Source organism: Sebastes fasciatus, chromosome 12 (genome assembly GCF_043250625.1).
Source record: "Sebastes fasciatus isolate fSebFas1 chromosome 12, fSebFas1.pri, whole genome shotgun sequence".
Classification (NCBI taxonomy): domain Eukaryota; kingdom Metazoa; phylum Chordata; class Actinopteri; order Perciformes; family Sebastidae; genus Sebastes; species Sebastes fasciatus.
Genome location: NC_133806.1, coordinates 21,382,024 through 21,404,418, shown reverse-complemented (window position 1 = coordinate 21,404,418; position 22,395 = coordinate 21,382,024). Strand labels below are relative to the sequence as shown.

Genomic DNA, 22,395 nt, shown 5'->3' with positions numbered 1-22,395 from the left:
CCCAGTGTTCACCTTCAATTTTTGAGGTTGCCTTAAAATTACGGATAAAAAAAAAGACCTTTCTCAACTCTTGCATCATTTTATACACATTTCCAGGGGATTTACTCACACACATTTGTTTGGAAACCCTGGAATATCCACAAGAATTTCAAAATAAAGAGGCTTGAGCAACACTTGGCTGAACAACGTGTCAATATTGATGGACCTGCTAAGTGAACTGTAGGGGTGAAGGTATTCAGCCTACAACATACCACAAATATCATGGCTTGCTGTGAGTCTATTTTAAAGAGGATCTATTGTGCTTATTTTCAGGTGCATAGTTGTATTTTGGTTTTCTACAAGAAACATGTTCACATGCTTTAATATCCAAAAACACTTTACTTTTCTCATACCGGCTGTGCTGCAGCACCTCTTTTCACCCTCTGTCTGAAACAATCTGTTTGAGCTCCGCCTCTCCTCTCCTGAAAAGCCCCGTCTGCTCTGATTGGTCAGCTGGCCCACTCTGTTGGGACTGGTCAACATGACCAAACTCTTCGGCTCCACTCCAGTTTCGTTCTAATTAGCTTTGTTTGGGGGCGTGCCAAACCAGCCGCTAGGCAGGTATTATGCAAATGTGTTAGTTGGTGACATCACCACATTACAAAAGAAAAGGCAGGACTTCAAGCAAGGTGTTTCAGGCAGTTCAGGAACAGAGTTTCTATGGGGGAGAGTAACTCCCTTTTGAGCTTTGTAACTTTGCAGTATGCACAGAAAACTATATAACACACTAAAGGAACGGGAAAAAGTATCAATAGGTCCTTTTTAAAAGATTGAGACAGGACTTCACTATTACGTTCGTGTACAAAAATATATTTATTTGAAATGTTCTGTAAATGCAGATAACACTTATTTACAACATTGAAGCAAACAGAAGAGATCTTCAACATAAGATATTAACAGCAGGTGCAGTCTGTCTTTATGTGGAAAGTTTCCACTTCAAGAAAGATTTTCAGACTGGGCTAAAGTGACCTGGGCTATTGTAAGTGCTTTTTTGAGCAGTCCACTGTCGTTCATTCCTTCATGTCAACGAAAAGTTCTGCATCTTCACCTCCGCCAAAAACATTGGATTCAACTTTCTCCAGGACAGTTACATGAAGTCCTCCCACGTCCAGTTCTATCTGCAGAAGAGCATGTCGACCAACAGCTCCAGCAGATCGGCCTGGCCTATCACAGGCCGGAAGAAGAGTTCAGTGATGAGGCTGGGCGTGATGCTCTGCAGCATGGAGGCTGTGAGGAGGATCCGAGCAAAGCGCTCTTGGTCGCCCGGGTGGAGGAGCTGGACCACCTGGCTGAGGGCGTGCTGAGCCTCTTGTTGCAAGCCTTCAACAAACAGAGCTGCCTTTAAATCTGGGACATCTGTTGAATGACAAGAAATTAGATACTGTTAATGTATAATGCAGTTTTTGCAGTGTTCTTTCAGCTTTGATTGAAAATGTTTCTTTTATAATAGAGACAACATCAGATGAGTACATACCTGGATTAAATATCGTGGTCCCTTTGAGGTATGCATACTCCTTTGGACTCAAATCCAAACTCCAAAACTTTCTGAGGCAGGACTGCAGTTTGCTGACCCCAGCCATGGTGGGCTGCTCCATCTCCATCTCGGGGCTCTCCTGACGGTTGAGAAGGATCTTTTTCAGCATGCTGTCAGCAGGTGTGTCCGTCACCTCAAGATCCACATGCTCCTGGGCCAGACCCAAGATGAAGAGCGGGGCCCAGCAGCTCTTGAGAAGCGAGAACTGGTCGTTTGGTGGCATCTGGTTAAAAGCAGGTAAGTTCTTCATGAAATGGATAGTTTTAACCAGAACTGCCGACGCTTGTTTGCAGATCTCAGACGGCCTTTTCAAGCACACTGTCCGTCGCAGCTCACAGTTGCATCTATGAATTGTTGAGTTGTAGTTGAAGCAGTTCTGGTTCGGTTTGCGGTTATCCATCTGGCTCAGGATGTTGTAGAGGATGGGATTTGAGAGCCTGTCGCTGTTGGCTGCACAATGACACCTGTTATCCATGTTTATAGGTTGTAGAGATCTATATGTAGTTAAATGCAAGAGACCTCTCACAGGATGGGCTCTGCTAGAGCTTGTGAGTACTGCTGCTGCTGCTTCCTCCAGTGCCGCTGTATTTATAAGGCCAACCCACCCTGCTAAGTGGACCTTGACTTGTCAATACGCTCTGTGAAAAACAACAAGGTGCTCTGCCAGGTGACTGATGGAATAACCCTGGGAAAGCGATAAGCTTTTCTCAATGAAAAGGAGCTGGTGGAGTAACGCCTGGATATCAAGAGGGTTGGGCCTTATCTTGTAGCCGGTGTCATTAACCCAGGCAGTACCAAGCTACCAAGGACTGCAGAGGTAATCAGCCCCACAGTGGCCCTGGTGCCTGCCAGCTCACACCTGGAGAGCTGCTGGCAAGAAGCCAGCGCAGAGTGAGGGCATTGACCTATCAGTTATACCCTCATGAGCAAGTTTTTTTTGTGTGTGTGTTTTAAAATAAATGTATGTCATTGTCACATTTAAAACCTAATGTGGTGGTATAAAAACTGCCCACCCTCTTTTTTATTTGTTCCCAGCCAACATGGTTATGTTGGGGGTACCTGGGTACCAAGTGGGTATGGGTTCAGAATGGGCATCTTATCTTGGGCCCCATGTGGGCTACCTGTGTGGGTCCTAGTTGGGTCTCTACTGGGAAACTAGTGCATGGGGCCAACATAGAAACTGTGGACAAACCCACTTACAACCCATATTTCAGCCCATGTAGTCCCCCTGTAGTTCCCACATAGAACTTAAAGCTGGGACCGAGATGGGTCTTGGGTATGTTGCCCAGTTGGGGCCCACATAACACCCATTGTAATCCTGCATGGAATCCATGTGGGCGATTGACATTTGGCCATTATGGAACCCGCGGACAGTCCCATATAGGGCCCATTTTTCAGCCCATTTACTAATCACATGGGCCCCACATGCAAATGTTGGCTGGGTTTGTCTTTGATATTGATGAAACCAATTCAAATCAACCAGCATGACTTGGAGTCTAACAAGTTTACCACGATGCTAGCATTTCTTTGAGGAATTTGACCTAAAAACTAACGTCATTGTGCTAATGATGCAAAGCAGGTGTGATGTTTACCATGTTCACCATCTTAGTTCAGCGTGTTAGCATGCTAACACTTGCTATTTAGCACTAAATACAAAGTAGGCCTATAGCTGAGGCTGATCTGAATGTCTTTAGTCATAAATCAAAGTTAAGTTTGAAAGTTGAAATTGAAGAGTTGACCTGATAATGACACTTGAATAAAAAATTCATCAACGTTATTAGACTTCATCCTGAGGGGGACATGGGTGTGTGTCCCAAATTTAATGTCAATCCATCCAATAGTGTTTCAGACATTTCACAAAAAAAACAACATCATTGTGGTACTAAACGAAAGATCAGAGGATCACCAAAGTCTGTATAGGATTCATCCTCTGGGAAACATGAGTGTCTGTATGCCTACACAGTTTCATGGCAATCTATCCAATAGTTAGATATTTCAGCCTGGACAAAAGTGGTGGATAAAATTATGTACAGTAACAAAAAAAAAACATAAGAAAAACAAAAATTGAGGTGGATGGCTGATGGACAGATGGATTGATGGATTGATACCACTGAAGGTTGTCAGTTTAAACCCAATGCTTTGCATTTCTTACAGTGATAACGTTAGACAGATAGAGTTGTTTTTATTCTGAAACAATAAAAGTTGGCCAAGAAAAATTAAGGAATTCCAGTTTATGGTGTCCGTATCAGTACCACATGTCATCTAAATGAGTTTACCCTAATTTATTATCTTCCCGGTGCCTGGCACGGAGGCTTGAGACTGATAAGCTATTAGCCTACCTAATTGTTATCACAAATAAACAACACACCTCTCATTTTCAATAATGAGCTCCTTTCGTTTGGACATTTAGCACCATGAGCCAACTGAACAGGTGACACAATATATAAAATATTATACTCTTTACTTTTGTGGGGACACCTGCTGTACAAGCCAAGAAGCCTGGACCCATCAGTGGAAGACCGCAGAGCAGCGGAGTCAAGGTCAGTTCACAAAGTGAATGACTGCAATAAAGAGATTACAAGCCAGACACTACTGGCAGCACCAGTCACCGAATGTTTGTTTTACTTCATCAGTCTCTTGACTCATCCCTGCAACAGGATACTCCAGAATAGGTTTCTTTCCTGGAGTGATCTCATTATGATACACAGTGATTATTCATGTTAGGCATGACATGTCGAAATCATAATGGACCTCAGCTTCGAATGCATGATAAAAAACACATGACGTTATCTTCGAGAATGTGATCCTCTCAGCAGAGTGACCCGTAATGCCCTCAGAAAGCCCTCAGGCTTCATGTCGCGGGCTGACAGTTGTAAATGTTTGCGATAAGGCGTGTGTTTATAGAGGTTAGGAGCAGGCAGAGACGGACACGGAGGACGGACGCTTATCTCTGCCAAGACAGTAAAATAAAATGGCCTTCATTCTATAAGTGGAACTGATTCTGAGATCAAGCAAAACAGTCTGATGAAGCATGATGTAATGGTATGCATCTAAAGGAGGTCCAAGCCTTTTAAAAATATATATTATTAAAATACATACAAACTTTAAAAATGTATGAACACGCTTGACTGTAATAGCATTATCAAGTTAACAGTGTAATAATAATTAATAGGACAATCACTGGATAATTTTTGAAGTGAATTTTGTGAACATATATTCACTGAAACACAGTTTGATTTTCTGGTGAGGTTTTCCGCCAAATATTGACTTTTTCTTTTCCTCTGCTTTTAGTTTTTTCCCCCAGGTCATTGAACTTTCAGTGCATGATGGTCACCATGTCTGGTACATGACACTTGGCCTTGACCTAATGCTCATACAGCAGAGGTTCATTTGCCTGGCTTAGTTTTCACAAGGTCATCAACCCAATGGTGACAGTTATTCTTACACTGTGGCGTGGGGTCATTTCAACCTCTGGAAAAAATCATTTGACTTTCCTGGAAATTTTAATTTTCACATTAGTTCTCATTTTTATATATAGTTCTTTCAGTCTGTCTACTATTATATATATATATATATATATATATATATATATTATTTATTTATTTTTATTTTTTTTTTACTGTTTACTTATTTATTATATCTTTATTGTATATCTCTTTTTTTACTGATGCCTCTTGTTGTTGCACTGTCCCCTCTACTGCTGTAACACTAAAAATGTCCCCGCTGTGGGAATTATCTTATCTCTTTCTTAAAAATTAAAAATTATATAAGTTATTAACTTACAAGACACCACACATTTGTACAGTATAAGCCAGATCCACACATACATTTTCAAACAATACAATTTGAAAAATGTTCTTTTCTACAACAAAATTCATAAATTGCTGAAAAGAACTTTCACTATATAATACTGAAGATATCAGAGTAAACACTAATTAATACTAATTATAACTCTTCTACTTTTACAGACATTAGACATTATGTTTCCCAATGTGAAGTATCAAAAAAAGCATCTTTACCAGCACTGGTATGTAAAAAATGTAAACAATACTGAGTCGCACAGTTTAATTGTGAAGGTTTATCTTCAATTTATGAGTGAGGCCAAAAACTCCAGTGCACTGACCAATGATTGGTGTCTTTTGTTACAGGGTGTAATAGTATTTTTGGTATGTTTTCTTAGACCCACTATTATTCATTTTCATTTTTTTTCCAGCACAGACAGACAGATTTGGTGCATCTATTTATGAGACTCTGACTGCCTACCTCTAGGCTACACAGCAGGGCTCTCACGTGAATGATATATGTGTTTGAAAGTTTAATTCTTTCATTTTGTAAGATTATAAACCTAAAAGTGAGATCGAATTTCTGACTCACCTGAATAATATCAAATAAAGACAAGTTGGTGTCAAGTTTTGTTTTTAGTTTTATCTGTAATTTCCAAACATATATGACACCCTTTATGATTAACATGGGTTTCCACGAGCCAGGATGGTTATGACTAATGATGTGTACAATGAGTACAATGAGTGTGTAATATGATGTGTAAAGTGATGTCAGGGTCCAGACACCCGGTTCTAGTTTTACTGCCTGTTACTATCAAAACACCATGATAAAAGCTGAGGTGAAGGCCAGAGGAAGAGTTCGCATGGGGTTAATGAACTCTGACTGAATGCATTTCTTGGTTGTCTCTCTGGATAAAAAAATTACTTTCCAAAAAGACAAAACAAATGAATCACATTTACATTTCATAATGCCAGATTTTGGAATTATTATCACTATTATATAATAACATTAATAATAATAATAATAATAATTATAATAATAATAATAAATTAATTTAATAATGTAACGCTCTTAACTTAGGTAAGATGGATTGAATTCAATAAAGTACAGGAAAGTTGGCTTGGTTCCTAACTGTTCTTTCTTATGAATATGAATACAAGGTCATCAACCCAAAGGTGACATTTATTCTTATACTGTGGCGTGGGGTCGTTTCAATCCTCTGGAAAAATCCTTTGACTTTCCTGGAAATTAAAATTTTCACATTAGTTCTCATTTTTATATATAGTTCTTTCAGTCTGTCTACTCTTATATTTTTTTATTTTATATATATATTATTTTACTTATTTATTATATCTTTATTTTTTACTGATGCCTCTTATGTTGCACTGTCCCCTTTACTGCTGTAACACTAAAAATGTCCCCGCTGTGGGACTTATCTTATCTCTTTCTTAAAAATTAAAAATTATATAAGTTATTAACTTACAAGACACCACACATTTATACAGTATAAGCCAGATCCACACATACATTTTCAAACAATACAATTTGAAAAATGTTCCTGTCTACAACAAAATTCATAAATTGCTGAAAAGAACTTTCACTATATAATACTGAAGAAATCAGAGTAAATACTAATTAATACTAATTATAACTCCTCTACTTTTACAGACATTTGAGATAAAGTTAGCAAAATTAAACAAACCAAAATAAAAAAAAATCCAAAAATAATAAATAGTTGTATAACGTTACAGCATGTTATTTTGTAAAATGACGTTTTTTTTGTAAAATGTTATTTATTATAAAATCCCAAAATGATAAATAGTTGTATAACGTTACAGCATGTTATTTTGTAAAATGACGTTTATTTTTGTAAAATGTTATTTATTATAAAATCCCAAAATAATAAATAGTTGTATAACGTTACAGCATGTTATTTTGTAAAATGACGTTTATTTTTATTATTATCTTTTTGGTCTTTAATATTTGTTTGTAGTAGTGTTTTTCTAAGCGGAAGTGACGACATTTCTGAGAGTCGTGCCTATGACGTATGCTGCTCAGTAAGAAAACAGAGAAACAATCATGGCGGAGAGTGAAGCAGCTTCTCTGGTGTATTTGGCCATCAGCAACATCCCTGTCGCTTTCCACTCCGCGGACCTCAGAAACTACTTCAGTCAGTTCATAGAAAGTGGCGGTTTTCAGTGTTTTCACTACCGACACCGACCGGAGGTCATCAGGGAGACCGAGGGGTCTGAAAGCACCGTGAGTGGAGCCGGTACCGGTGACGGTGAAGAGGAGGAAGAGGGCAGCTCTGAGGCTCCGGAGACCGACCCGGCTACAGAGAAGAAGCAGAAGAAGAAGAAGCAGCCGGTGAAGACGTGCTGTTGTATCGCCTCACTTCACGCTAAAGATGCCGACAGGTTGATCAAGATGTATGCGGGGAACCACTGGATCGAGTCGAAGGGGAGCTGGCTGGCTAGACGCTGTGTTATTAAAAGAGTCAAAGTTTCACACGACAAAGGTGAGTGACACATTCTATACAGACAGGTGTTGTGTCGAGGACTGTTTCCCCCCTGAGCTAACCCTGATCCCTAACCAAAACCACACTATTCTCCTGGGGAACAGACTTCAACACAACACCTGTTAGTGCTTCTCAAAATGTGCCTGTCTAAACTGTTAGTCGACCTGACTGGGACAGAGGGGACAGACTCCTCGTTTTGTCTGGATTTGACTCAAAGTGCACAAATTAAGTTAAAGATTAAATAAATGATCAGAGTTGCAGTTGTGTAATTTTCAATCAGGAAACTAACTGATTCATAAACTAATTTTAAGGCACAACTTCCTTTAAACCTCTCAGTTAAATAAAGAGTGAGAGAATGATGTCATCTATATCATGGCTTCTTTATGTAGGTGTTTTACTGTGTATTACTAGTATACACAGTGTGGAGGGTGTTGTCTTTGTTTGTTGTTTAATTGTGATGAGAAGTAGGGCTGCACAATTAATCAAACTTTTATCGAAATCGCAATATGGCCTATTGCAATTTGTTTATTTATTTAAAAAGGATCCCCATTAGGTGCAACAATGACTGGGTCCGAAATCAAGTACATTACATTTATCCAATACATATTATATACATCATATTTGTGTTACACTAATTAAAAACATTAGAAATTTATAACATAAAAATGTTCCAAACATATATAAATTTCACATTCATACACATCTTCCACAACCATTTAGCCTCAAGACCCATCATCAGGGAAAAGGAACAAAAGAAAAAACGTACATGACCAACGCTGAACTATCGATCAGCTGCTTAAGTAATGTATTCTTAGACGGTATTTGAAACATTACATCCGTCAATCGTCTAACAAATCCTCATTCAAATACCATCTAAATTTGTTAAGGATGAAATGTGTGTTAAAATACCATTTTAAATTAAATATTGTCGTACTGCAGAGATGTCCTGGCCTACACATCATATTACAGACTTAAGAAAACATCTTTGTTTGGTACAGATCTCCACTAAAATCACACCATAATCATTTTAATGTTTTTTTAATAAAAATGAGAATAATGATTAAATATCGCGAATCATATCGCACTTGCAATATTGATCAAAATAATCGCAACTAGATGTTTTTCCAAAAAGGTTCAGACCTAACGTTGAGTGTTATTGCTGTTTGTGCATCTAATTGTTTTTTTTTATTCTTTCAGATGAAGGATCATTCCCCTACAAATCAAAGTACGAGCAGCGCCACCGGGCGTCCTTAACAGAGCGTTTCACAGAAGCTGACCTCAAAAGTTTATCCGAGCTGAATCCACCAGCTCTGATGCAGAATGGGAATGTGGGCACGCCGGTGAAAGTGTTCCTGCAGCTCATCCAGTCCTGCCGACTGCCTCCGCGCCTCATCCGGAAGTTGGGCCTCGTTTTCCCCAAGACCGGCTCCAACCGCCGTTACGGCAATGTACCTTTCCATTACTGGGACAGTTGGACACTTCCAGCCACGGAGGAGACTGTATTAACTGCTGATGGACATGAAATATCAGGACCAGGCTCTTTGGCTGCTCCACGCTCAGGACAGAGGCAGCCAGCTGATCACACAGAAACAGCAGAGACTGATGAGCCACAGAAAGAAGAGGAGGAGGAGGATGAACAGTCAAATGCAGATGATGTGGGTTTAAATCCATTCTTATTTATTAGTATGTCAAATATAAATGTTATTAAAAGCATCTTTAGGCTGCGATTATAGGGCTGGCTGAATTGTCATCATCATGGTTTGACAATTATTCCTGTTGTTGGTTGTAGGATGACGACTGGTGTGAGGAGTGGGAGCGCCATGAGGCTTTGCATGAGGATGTAACGAGCCAGGAGCGATGCAAAGAGAGGCTGTTTGAAGAGGAGATTGAGTTGAAGTGGGAGAAGGGCGGCTCGGGCCTGGTGTTCTACACTGACGCACAATACTGGCAGGAGGAAGAAGGAGGTATGCAACAAAAACATTAATGATAGTTTTCCACACTTACCAGAATAAGCTATTCATATATACCTCTTGAAGTATACAGTATAATAACATATTGTGTCTATACATGAAAAATCACATATCAATTTATTGATGTTAACCACATTAGCCAGCATGGTTATGGGAAGTCAAACTGAAACGGTAATTTTTAGCTGGTGTTGTTCAGTTGAAATCTGACAACGTAATTGTTGTGCATTGTTAAATAGACAACTCTATTATGATTACAAAAACAGACATTAAGATAAATGTCGATGTGTGCAGAATTTTGATCACAACTACTTTAAATGAAGTGCATTTGCTTGATGAAATATCAATCACATTTATGTCTCCTGTTCTTTTTTTTAGATTTTGATGAACAAACGACAGACGACTGGGATGTTGACATGAGTGTTTACTACGATAAAGGTATCTCAAGTTTGTTTTACATCTGTGATCACCTTGATCGACGAAGGGAAGCAAACTGTTTTTCTTTAACCCGGCTCTTCCTCTCACAGATGGAGGTGACATGGATGCCCGTGACTATGTTCGAATGCGGTATGAAAAAAGGCTGAGGGACGGTCTTGAAGATAGATCTGGACACAGTCAGTCTATTGGCAGCTTTGAGAGGTTCACTAAGGTAAGGAGGTGGCCTATAATTTCACTCCATCTTTTCTACCGTAGCCTATACGAGCAATTCTCTAATGTTTTTTTTTTCTTCTTTTTAGGGCTTTGGCCGTCGTTTGATGGAAAAGCAGGGCTGGAAGGATGGTGACGGGTTGGGAAACAGTCAGATTGGGATTCCTGACGCCCTTGAGAGTGACGGCCAACATCCCAATTGTAAAAGAGGCTTTGGGTGCGTATGAATATGAAAACAAAATCACCAAAATATAACTGCTTGCATGTTTTGGTATACGAGTGAATGGACACTGTTTTTATTGATGATGCTATTGCATTTCATTTCTGCAGGTATCATGGAGAGAAATTGCTCTTACACCCTTTCAAAAAGGCCAGGACAGAGTTTCATATATCTACAGTCTATGACAAACCCAAAGACATCGATGGAGGCGACACCTTGCTCAGACGACAACCTAACACTAGTATGAAGTACAGAGGCTGGCAGCCAGGTGGCACCATTGGACCACGACGATGACTTGAATTAAATTATTACTATTTCATAGATTTTTTTACTCACATATTTGTCTGTTATTAAAACATTTTTTCAAAGCTTTTCGTTCAACTTGTGCTGAGTTTGTCTTTTTTTTTTTTTTTTTTACTTAGTTTTTATTACAGTTTCAGCCACTTATACAATCATCATCACATTCTTTTCTACTATATTTTCATTTTACAGCTGTCTCTTTGTTTTTACACAAAATTTCACAACTTAAAACAAGAGGGGAGAGAGGAAAAACAAAAAAAGACTTCATCTTAAACTATAATTTCAATTGAATTCAAAGAAAAGGGGAGGACGCATACTTAAACAATCCAAGAATTAAAATAAAATAAAGTAAAATAAATAAATTTAAATAAAAATAAATGTGAAGGGTCGGAGGTCAGGGAGGGGAAGTGTGTGTTGTGTGGGTGTGTATGTGCTTAGAGAGATGACATGGGTCAGGAAGACAGAGATACAAGTATAATCCAGGATATATAATACTATTCAGATCACCGATCACTGTATTAGTATGGTCATGACAGTACTCCACCTTTTAATAAATGTGTCTTTTTGGAGTCTCAGGGAATAGGGTTATTTGTTCCATATGGTAAATTTCCCATACCTTCTCACTCCATAAAATGTATGTTGGGGGCTCAGGTTTTAGCCACCTAATTGTGATGCATTTAATTGCTGCTGTTAGCAATATTTGTAAGAGATATTTTTTGGCTCTTCCATCAATGCCTTCCGGTATTGCTCCCAGCAGTGCCATTTTTGGATCTTTTAGTGACACTTTGGTGGAATAGAGTTTGTCTTTTTATATAATTATGTAATATCTCAAATTGCTGATTTACCATCACATAAAAACTTGTCTTCCTATTTTAATGCTTTACATTTGTATGAAACTATATGGACTGTATTAATGATGTAATTTAAGGCTGAAATAATATATGAAGTACTATCGCAGAGGGTGCAGTGCCCCTTGTCATATAAAAAAACACATCTTTTACATATATACCCTGAAGACTTTACAGTAAATGTAAGAAAACGTAAACTGATTAATTTCTGTTTGCTACAAGCCAAACGTGTCATAGCTTTAAAATGGAAGGATATTCTGAGACCTAACACTAGTCAATGGATTAAAGAGATGTCTTCTAGTCTGGTATTAGAAAAACTGACTTTCATAGTAAGAGGTAAAGTTGAGAATTTTTATATGATGTGGAAACCTTTCATACATTTTATGAACGGCTTGACTGTAGATCTCTGTGATCGGATAAGGATTGGTGCTATCGCCGTCTCTCCAAGGTAGCTTGTAATTTGTATCATTGCTGGAGCAGGATGATTGTGAATAGGGAGATAGAATAGGATGATGACTGAATTGTACACTGATTTTTTAAAATTGATAATATGTATGTGTTTTTGTATGTGTATATACTGCATGTGCGTATATGTGTATGTATGTATATATGTATACAGTATATATATGTATATATAAATAGATTTTATTTTATTTTATTGTTTTAAAGGGACTATTTGTAACTTTTTAAGCGTATAAATGTAGCGGGTCACCACACATGCGCGTTCGCATATGCGCGCTCGCGTGTGGCTGGAACCTCGTCTCCGCTGCCTGCTCTCCTTCACTCAGAATGCGCGCACGTCCTCGCTGTCTCGCTCCACCTCTAGACGTGAACGCGCGCTCACTACACACTGCAGAAGAGATGGTTTAGCTCTGAGAATATCTAGTGATTGCACAGGGGACGTTTGTGCAGAAATAAATGCTGCAGTTCCCCCAGACCAACAGAGCTTTCCCGTGTCTTGTGAAGTGACGGAGCTCTTCAGAGAGTTACGTTACCCTCTCGTTACCGACCGGGTGCCGGTGTCTCCTCTGCTCTCTCCGGCTGCGGGCGGAGAGAGCAGGGAGACACGCTGGAGAGCCCCGTTGCTTCAGCCTGCACTTAGGCAGGAAAAGCCAACACTAGGACCAGATCTAAATCATGTTCATGGAGAGACCTTCGTCTGGTCAGCTAACATTACTGCCAAGCAGCTGAAATATAGAGTGATATTGTGCTTTTAGCTGACGTGTGTCGCCTCACGCTTTTGAGCGATGCTCGTTCAGGTATATTTAGAGCGAGCAAGCGCAAGCCCGACGCTGACTTTCGTTGATTTCACGGCCACAGGTGTCGCTGTAAAGAAGCATTTCTGAAAGTTACAAACAGTCCCTTTAAATTATTATTTTTTTTCTTTTTTACTTGTGTATATTTTTACTTATATCTATTTTTTGTATATAATGTGTTTTTCTTGTATCTATACTGGCTTATTTTATATTAATATTAGGTTTAAGTTTCTTTGTACCGAGAATGTTATTATTTGGGACGTTTGTGAATGTTTGTTCTGTTGTTTCAAAATGAACAAAAAAATATATATATATAATATTGAAAAAAATTAAAAATAAGTTCATATTTTTTTTGATGATGTTTTGTAAATGCATGCAGGTAAACTTCCCCAAATGAACAAAAAAAAACAATAAATATAATATTGGTTAAAAAAAACACATCTTTTATTTTGACATCTCGGCTACGTAACCCGGATGTACTTCAGATAAGTTTAGCCAGTTAGCCAGCAGCAGTTATACGCATGCAAACATAAAGGCGGCAGACGGTAATTATCACTCAATATTTACTACATTTACACATAAAAGTCCACAATATCGTAACAGAACATGTAGCTGACGTTAGTTAAACTTCTATACGGTCACACATAAACTTTTAAGTAGCTAACTTGACTGTATTTATAGTTAAAACAACGTTACTCCATCGAGGTTTAGCTTTAGTAACCCTAGTAACGAGAACTGATGAACCTGACTCCAGCCTGTCACATGCTCATACATCTGACACTGACTGTGTGACACTGCCAGGTACCAACCTGGATGCTGAGACCCTGAAACAGGACATCACATGAAAGGGACATTTCAGAACTACTATTTGCACTGACGCTTCTATTTATCTATTTATTAGGTATTTATACAAGGAGATCTACTTGAGAGTCATTGGGTTTTTATATTTAGCACTTTTAAAGTCCTGATTGCTTTTATACTACTTTACTCTGTTAATATCCTGTCATCCACTTTTTATTGTGCTGCACCATCCCACTTTGTTAACTGTGTTATGTTCTATGTTTGTGACTGTTTTTGTATGTCTGTGTTTGCACCTTGGTCCTTGAGCAATGACATTTCTTTTTAACTGTGTGCTTTGTATGTGGAAAAATGACAATAAAGTTGAACTTGAACATGTGGCCCCTCTTGACATCCTGGTCCCATCTGATGTGTCCCCTCTACAGCTCTCCAGTCCCCCCACAGCTGAGACCATGTCCAGCCAGACAGGTGTGACGCCCTCCCTGCGCTTCGGCCAGGTGGTCATTGGACCTCCTGGCTCTGGGAAGACCACCTACTGTCGGGGCATGCAGGAGTTCCTCTCTCGCCTGGGACGCAAGGTGGTTGTGGTGAACATGGACCCTGCCAACGAAGGACTACCGTATCCCTGTGCTGTAGATGTCTCAGAGCTGGTCACTCTGGACGATGTCATGGAGGAGCTGAAGCTGGGGCCCAACGGTGGGCTCCTCTACTGCATGGAGTATATTGAAGCCAATCTGGACTGGTTAGAGAAGAAGCTGGAAAAGCACAGTGACTGTTACTTCTTGTTTGACTGTCCTGGACAGGTGGAGCTCTACACCCACCAGAGTTCAGTAAAGAATATATTCTCACAGCTGGGCAAGTGGAATTTCAGGGTGAGCTTCTTAACGGTGATGGGATATGATGTTCAGCCCCCCTCAGCCTTGAACTGATGCTTTATCTATACCAGGGGTCAGCAACCGTTACTATCAAAAGAGACATTTTAGGCAAAGAAAAAAGAAAATCTGTATGGAGCTGCAAAACCTTATACAGCTTACACACAGTTTATAGTCTAAGTATATAGTATATAAGTCTAATGTAGTGAGGGCCAAAGTGCAAATGTACTACGGAGCATTACGGCCACATTGAGGGAAAAAACATAGGAGATTTCCAGAATAAGTCATAACTTTACGTGAAAAAAGTCGTAATATTATGAGAATAAAGTCATAACTTTAAGAGAAAAGAAAATAACACGCAAAATTACGACTTTTTTAACTTATGACTTTATTCTCATAATATTAAGATTTTTTTCCCTTGTAAACTTATGACTTAATTCTCGTAATTTTACGATTTCTTTTTCTCCTAAATTTATGACTTTTTTACCATAAACCTATGACTTTATTCTCGATATATTATGACTTAATTCTCGAAATCTCAGATTTATTTTTTCCCCTCAATGTGGCCCTAATACTCCGTCGTACCATAGACCTACAACAATGATAAATAAAAATGAAAATGTAAACAAAAAACAGTTATTCATTTCCATTTTTAAAAATCCACAGGGAGCCACTGGAGAGAGGCTAAAGAGCAGCATGTGGCTCCGGAGCCGCAGGTTGCAGACCCCTGATCTATACAGTCATCATGTACAATATTAACATAATGTAGATCATAGGTGTTATGATAAGGTCTCATTCTCTTATATTTTCTCACCTCTTTAAGCTGACAGCAGTGCACCTTGTGGACTCTCACTTCTGTGCTGACCCAGCCAAGTTCATCTCTGTGCTGTGTACCTCCCTGTCCACCATGCTGCACGTGGAGCTTCCCCATGTCAACATCCTCTCCAAGATTGACTTGATTGAGCAGTATGGCAAACTGGGTAAGTTAAGGGCTTTACCGCAGATAAAAACAAATGTTACCACACTCATAAAAGTATTAAAAATGAGGACAGAGGATAACTTACTGCATATTTCTCAGGAGTACACCAATAATTAGAGCTGCAACGATTAATCGATTAGTTGTCAATTATTAAATTAATCACCAACTATTTTGATTATCGTTTAATCAGTTTGAGTAAAGGAAAAAAAGTCTAAATTCTCTGATTCCAGCTTCTTAAATGTGAATATTTTCTGGTTTCTTTACTCTATGACAGTAAACTGAATATCTTTGAGTTGTGGACAAAACAAGACATTTGAGGACGTCATCTTGGGCTTTGGGAAACACTGATCGACATTTTTCACTATTTTCTGACATTTTATACCAAACAACTAATCGATTAATCGAGAAAATAATCAACAGATTAATCAACAATGAAATGTTAGTTGCAGCCCTACCAGTAATTGTATAACTCATTCAGATATTTTTTTTAATTTTTTTTTACTAATTTAATTAACCGTGGAAACATTTTCCCCTATCTGTATTCTTGTACAGCCTTCAACCTTGACTTCTACACAGAGGTCATGGACCTGACCTATCTTCTCGATCACCTGGCTGCCGACCCCTTCTTTAAAAAATTCCACCGTCTAAATGAAAAATTGGCAGAGGTCATACAAGATTACAGCCTCGTCTCCTTTGTGCCTCTCAATGTACAGGTATCACTGTTGACTGTTTTTGAATCATTTCTTGTTATACATGTTAAAGAATGACCCTCAGGCTCAATATATGTTATACTGCTGGTTGTGCATGCTAGCCAATAGGACCTAATATTGCTATAATTCCACTGAAATATGCTTCAGTAAGTTAAATTAATATAATATAATTAATTTATAAATTCATTAATTGATTAAATTCCTGATTCAGAAAGGGATTAGGTGGCTCAAGCTAATATAAAGGCCAGTTGTACATGGCATGTCATCAACCCTCTGAATTTAAATTATTAGAACTAATGAAAAGTAATTCATATAGGTTGTATGGTGTACCAGCTTTTTGTTATTTTAGGTAACATATTTTCTCTAACAGCTCAGGTTTTGTGCATGCTCTGCAGCCATTTTGCAACACCAAAAAAGAAAAACCTTGCCCTGTATCTGATCAGGCATTGGGTCTTGTTGCTTTGTTGTTGCAGGGAAGTTAACACAGAGCTACTGTACAGTATATTGCACTCGGTTACACACAAAGCTCTTTTTTTTTTAAAAACAGATTATTGCTCAGTGAATACCAAATGTCAAGTCTGCTTTGAGCTTAATCCAAAACTCACAGACTTAATGCAGCCTGACCGGCGATATCAAACACGACATATATACAGAAATGAAGCCTTGAAGGCTCAGCTTGTGTGTGTGTGGCACAGAATGACTGACTGAAAGATTATACATGCTTCTTTTCAGTGTAATACATTTTTACCTATTAAGATTAATTTGACTGAAAGCAAATTTGACACCAAATATGAATTCATTCTTTGTGTAATAATGTTATATTTATATTCTGTGGAACGATGCAAGGCCACTGAGAGATGTTGAGTGGACAGACGGCGTAATAAGAATTCCTTCATTATATTTTTGTATATGGGTCGTGAAGGGGTTTAGTACCCGCAGAACATCCATACTGAGTCGAACATGTTAAACTCCATCATTAATTCACCTGTGCCAAAATGACTCCCTTCCAAGTATTTCTAAAAATCAATCACGACATATTTCATCTTTCTCAACAGGTAAATCATAAATCATTTTTAGCATTTGAAATTGAGCACTGGATCAATTTTCTGCAGATGGATTGGACTGTTAAAAGGCTGCACACTGTATTCGTTCTCTGCTGGCATTATTTCTATCATGGAGACTGATATGATCGTGTGTGTGTGTGTGTGTGTACCCAGAGACAGGAGTCTAGACCGCTATGCCATTACTGCATATGGGACTTTGTAATTAATACAAATGGCAGGTTGGCACTCTTGTTTCCATCATTGGTGAAAACGCAGCCTTGATGCATTTTATGTGTTTTTCTACCCCCTTTAAGTTAAGCAGCCACTGGTTACCGTGGTTACCAGTGGTACTTAAACACGGCACATTTAAAAGAGCCAAAACACAAACACTTTCGACCTTGAGAAGGACAAGATGCTAAAACTATTGAGCATTGGTAGAAGTTTAGGATTGTATGGCTTCGTACGCATGTGTGGCTTATCTCAAAAATACCAAACCTTGACAAAACATACTCCCAGGCTGAACAGGCTGCACCACCACCATCTCCAAGAGGAAATCATTTCGAGGGAGAAGTCTGCCTGTATGCTGCTCATGCAGTAGATCTGCCTGGTAGAAAAAAAAAATAGGAAAAGAGAATGAGGACATATGAAACAAGTCAAATCTAACACTGACTTGTGATATGATTACATACTTTATATATATTATACAGCACATCATCAAGGTTTCAGTGAGAGTTTTTTCAACAGATCTTTTGCCATCGGATAGTTTCAGTGAATTTCTTCAGAGAAATCCCCCCAAATGCTTCTCTTTTCTGTCTCCAGGACAAAGAGAGCATGATTCAGGTCTTACGAACAGTGGACAAAGCCAATGGCTACTGCTTTGGAGACCTGGAGGAGAGGAATCTGCAGGCCATGATGTCAGCTGCTGTGGGGGCAGACTTCCAGTTCGACTCGTATCCTTTCCTAATCTCTGTGGTGACTCACTCTGACTCATCTGGTTTAAAATCAAACCTTAAGATTTACGGGAGGTGGCTGAAAGACTGGATGCTAGGATGAATTATGCTAAAGGTAACCTGAATCTTACAGTATACATTTTCATATGTGTTATTTTGTTGTTTTCCTTAACAGTACTTCAGTACTCTTGGAGTGCAGGAACGGTACGTTGAAGCCGGTGGAAAGACTGTGGAGGAGGAGATGATGGATCTGTAAATTGAAAAGCCCAAATAAAAGGACAAAACTGGTTGCCTTTTTAGCATCAGTATACCAGGGGAGTCTTGGCAACATCCATCTAACTTGGCCTGAATTCTGAGCCTCTCTATAAAAGCAGTGGAGAGATAGGAACTAAATTTGGGTGCTGTAGATGCTTCAAGGTTGCACCACACCTCATAAAAATCCCAATAAGGACGACTGCAGGGAGTAAATGCAGAGTGGTGTGATTCATCGTATTTTTCACACTGAAATCTTCAATAAATGCCAATACATTTTCTTAAAATGCACCAAATCTAAAGGCCCTTGGTTAGGTTTTGTTTTGTTTTGTTAAATGCTTATGATCCCCATGTTTTTGAGAACACTCGGGTAAAATGTCCATCGGTAAGTCATATTCATTATGAAACAATAAAGTGACTGCAATTCATATAAGCATTGTTTTGGGTCTTCTCTTCGGGAATGAATCAGCTGAAAATAAAAGATACATGTTGCTGCTTATTTTCAGTTATTGGTGCATTAATTAAGTCACAAAAGGGTGTTCTGTTTTTTGTTTGTTTGTTTTAGAATTGGAGAAGTATGGCAAAGATTATGCAGACGACTTGGACTTTCCTCATGCGCACCCTCCTGCCATGTGCTTATATTAGCGAGGAGTACGTCTGACAGAATGATACAGAACAGACAGCGTATTTCCCTTGATATGCAGTGGAACATAATGGAACTTGACAATCGGCAGTGCCTCAGGGACGCAAGTGCAATTTGAGTGTGTGTGTGTGTGTGCAGCGGATAGGTAAATATTAACATGAACACTACATATTTTATGTTTATAGAAGAAACCTTATCACGTGGTCAAATACTAAGCAGGTTAAGAACCAACCAATTTGATTTCTAAGTGTGTGACCAAATGTAAATACCAAATATATATATATAACCTTTATTTAACTAGGAATTCACATTGAGATTAAAACCTCTTTTACAAGTGAGACCCAGCCAAGACAGGGTCAAATAGCAGCATCCAACACATAAGACAACATTGAATCACGGCAGCAAGAATAGGTACGACACAATACATTACATCATACAGTGCATTAACAAGGCAGCATGTTGGTCATGTGTATATTTAATTGAAGCAACTGCAGCTAGCAGTTACCACTTCCTTTATTTTTATATTTAAAATCATTTATAGAGATAAAGGTCTTAAGTTTAAGCTTTGCCTGCAGCTCGTTCCAGGACCGAAGTGGAACAGGCTTGTTTTGCCAGCTTATGTACCGATAGAAGGCATTTTAAACTGAAGCCTAAGATTATAGCTGTTTTGGAGAAATACAAACTTCCGGCTTAAGCAAGTAGGAAATTTGCAAGAGACGATCTTATAGACTAAAATGTACCAGTGTTATAACCTCTTTAGAGTGAGGGATGGCCATCCTATCATGCTGTATAACATACAATGACGGGTCCTGAAGCTAGAATTAGTGACGTACCTCAGGGCTGACAAGGTGGACGGTGAGGCAAACCTGTAAATAGTATCTCCATAATCAATCTGAGTCAAGAAGAGGCCAGCAACTAAGTGTTTTCTTGGAGAAACAGGACTTTAGTCTGTACAGAAAACCCAGTGTGAATTTTAATGTCTTTGCAAGATGGCATTTCAAATTTAGACTTTTGTCCATCCAAATTCCCAAGTATTTGTAATTGTTACCAGACTGAATAGAGACACCACCAAGAGTATTAATAGAAAGGGTAGTGTTCTTATCCATAGGTCAAATACTAAGCAGGTTAAGAACCAACCAAATTGATTTCTAAGTTTTAAGATGTATGTGGGTGTCTGAACAAATGTAATACCAAATAATACTATGTATAGTATATATACTGGTGTGTGTTTTATTACAACAGCATGATGCAACATTTGCAGAGCTTTCTGTTCAGTACAAATGGTAATGTGCAACATGCCTGGGAAAAAAATCAAATAAATCTAAAGAAAAATCACAGGATACTTAGTAATAACATAACTGCATAATGTACATTTCTAACAAAGACGAGGCGAATCAAAAACATCGCCAACACATCAGAAGTAGTGATGACTTTGGCCAAGAGCGAGTCCTTCTTGTATGTTGGGCCCATCTTTTTGTCCAGCAGATGGCACATGAGCTTGTAAATCCTCCTTCCAGATCCACAAAAGTCTGCTCCAACTTTTCTCAGCAGCCAGAGCAGAAAAATTAAGTCAGGCGGGGAGAGGAAGCTACATTAAATCTGTTTCTGCACAACTGGCCCTGTGTCTGGTCTCTGGGATGGAAGACCCTCTGTCTTTCTAAAAGCAACTAAAACTCTCTTTTTGAACTTATGAGGAGATTACTGTCCTCCTCCACTGATGCTGCTGCTGTGCTCTATCTGTACTGTGACACCCTGATTAAAAACCCAACATTATAAATGTATACCTTCCAGAATTAAAACTCAAAGTCTAAACACCCGTCTCACACACATATTAAACATGAGGCATCGTGTGAGTGCATACACTTCTCATGCAGTCAGTCTAAAATAAAGCAGTGATCCACTTTGCGAGCTCGCACTGATGTGGGAAATCACATTAACCCTGTGCGGTGTGATGTGGCTGTGAAATTATATGTGCCTGCAAAGCTCTCTGCTCTCCGTGCATTAGGGGGGTGTGTCAGAGGCAGAATGTTAAATTGTGTTCCAATGTTTGTACATGTGATCAAGTATGCCTTCTCACTGGCACTTCCTGCCTTTTCCCTCCCTATATTAGACCCCTAGAGGTAGATGTGTGTGTGTGTGTGTGTGAGAGAGAGCGAGAGAGACAGTTTCTGTGTGTGTGTGTGTGTGTATGTGTGAGAGAGAGAGAGCAAGAGAGACAGTTTCTGTGTGTGTGTGTGTGTGTATGTGTGAGAGAGAGAGAGCAAGAGAGACAGTTTCTGTGTGTGTGTGTGTGTGTGTGTGTGTATGTGTGAGAGAGAGAGAGCAAGAGAGACAGTTTCTGTGTGCGTGTGCGTGTTGAGAGTGAGAAAAGAAACCCACTTACACCAAAAATATGAATTTCAATCAATACCCAATCGAACTATTACGCCCCATACACCTTAACACACACATTTGCATTTCATTCTTTTAAATAAAAACTCCCTCAGCCAGCCCAGCACACACGCACACGCACACACGCACACACACACACTTCTCATTACCACCCTTGCCTCAATGCTGTGCACACACCCTGTGGATGCCAAAAATGTCTGCTTCATTTGACTGAGGAGAGGAGGGGGACAAATGCTCCATTTTCTAATTGTTGGGAGACTTTGAAACTGTTCATGCATCCTCTGTCTGGTAGATAAGGTCTGGGGGTTTTTTTTTCTTCTCTTCTCCTGTACAGCGTAGTCCAATGTTAGTAGGGTGAGAGCGAGAGCGAGAGAGAGAGAGCGCTGTGGAGCCTGTGTGCACCCATCCCCCCACACTCAGCAGAGGAGTGTTTCTGCTGGAGTGAGAGACAGACAGAGAGGAGAGGAGAGGGGGTGGTAGAGGAGAGCAGAGCAGGCAGGGGAGGGAATAAGAGGGAATGTGCATTGGTAGTCTCGTTTGCTGCAAGGCTTCCTCTTCTACTCTGGAAAAACCTGTGTTTGCTGCCTTTGCTTGCCTAAATACCACTCAGGAACACTGGTGGGAATTAACAAAAAACAACAGTG

At 39.2% G+C, this 22,395-nt stretch overlaps 3 protein-coding genes across 3 annotated transcripts; 2 read left to right on the top strand and 1 right to left on the bottom strand.

The window, feature by feature from the left end:
- Window positions 1-1,011: 1,011 nt before the first annotated feature.
- nr0b2a (nuclear receptor subfamily 0, group B, member 2a) lies at window positions 1,012-2,159 on the bottom strand. Its single transcript, XM_074654130.1, has 2 exons — window positions 1,514-2,159; window positions 1,012-1,395 (listed from the first exon to the last, which is right to left on the bottom strand). Exons 1-2 carry the CDS (start codon window positions 2,046-2,048, stop codon window positions 1,154-1,156), a joined length of 777 nt encoding a protein of 258 aa, XP_074510231.1. The 5' UTR covers window positions 2,049-2,159; the 3' UTR covers window positions 1,012-1,153.
- A 5,239-nt stretch (window positions 2,160-7,398) lies between these two features.
- On the top strand, window positions 7,399-11,077 carry gpatch3 (G patch domain containing 3). The gene is made up of 7 exons (XM_074654127.1): window positions 7,399-7,874; window positions 9,072-9,529; window positions 9,664-9,838; window positions 10,220-10,279; window positions 10,369-10,490; window positions 10,579-10,706; window positions 10,820-11,077. Exons 1-7 carry the CDS (start codon window positions 7,436-7,438, stop codon window positions 11,001-11,003), a joined length of 1,566 nt encoding a protein of 521 aa, XP_074510228.1. The 5' UTR covers window positions 7,399-7,435; the 3' UTR covers window positions 11,004-11,077.
- Window positions 11,078-13,550: 2,473 nt separating this feature from the next.
- Window positions 13,551-19,143, top strand: gpn2 (GPN-loop GTPase 2). Its single transcript, XM_074654128.1, has 6 exons — window positions 13,551-13,658; window positions 14,337-14,783; window positions 15,607-15,763; window positions 16,315-16,475; window positions 18,335-18,465; window positions 18,649-19,143. Exons 2-6 carry the CDS (start codon window positions 14,364-14,366, stop codon window positions 18,719-18,721), a joined length of 942 nt encoding a protein of 313 aa, XP_074510229.1. The 5' UTR covers window positions 13,551-13,658; window positions 14,337-14,363; the 3' UTR covers window positions 18,722-19,143.
- The last annotated feature ends 3,252 nt before the right edge of the window (window positions 19,144-22,395 follow it).

Coding starts and splice junctions, on each gene's coding strand:
- nr0b2a (XM_074654130.1), bottom strand. CDS start 2,048: ATGGATAACAGGTGTCATTGTGCAGCCAACAGCGACAGGCTCTCAAAT. Junction 1,396..1,513: donor GACCACGATATTTAATCCAG/GTATGTACTCAT, acceptor GTCATTCAACAG/ATGTCCCAGATTTAAAGGCA.
- gpatch3 (XM_074654127.1), top strand. CDS start 7,436: ATGGCGGAGAGTGAAGCAGCTTCTCTGGTGTATTTGGCCATCAGCAAC. Junction 7,875..9,071: donor CAAAGTTTCACACGACAAAG/GTGAGTGACACA, acceptor TTATTCTTTCAG/ATGAAGGATCATTCCCCTAC. Junction 9,530..9,663: donor AACAGTCAAATGCAGATGAT/GTGGGTTTAAAT, acceptor TGTTGGTTGTAG/GATGACGACTGGTGTGAGGA.
- gpn2 (XM_074654128.1), top strand. CDS start 14,364: ATGTCCAGCCAGACAGGTGTGACGCCCTCCCTGCGCTTCGGCCAGGTG. Junction 14,784..15,606: donor TGGGCAAGTGGAATTTCAGG/GTGAGCTTCTTA, acceptor CACCTCTTTAAG/CTGACAGCAGTGCACCTTGT. Junction 16,476..18,334: donor TTGTGCCTCTCAATGTACAG/GTATCACTGTTG, acceptor TTCTGTCTCCAG/GACAAAGAGAGCATGATTCA.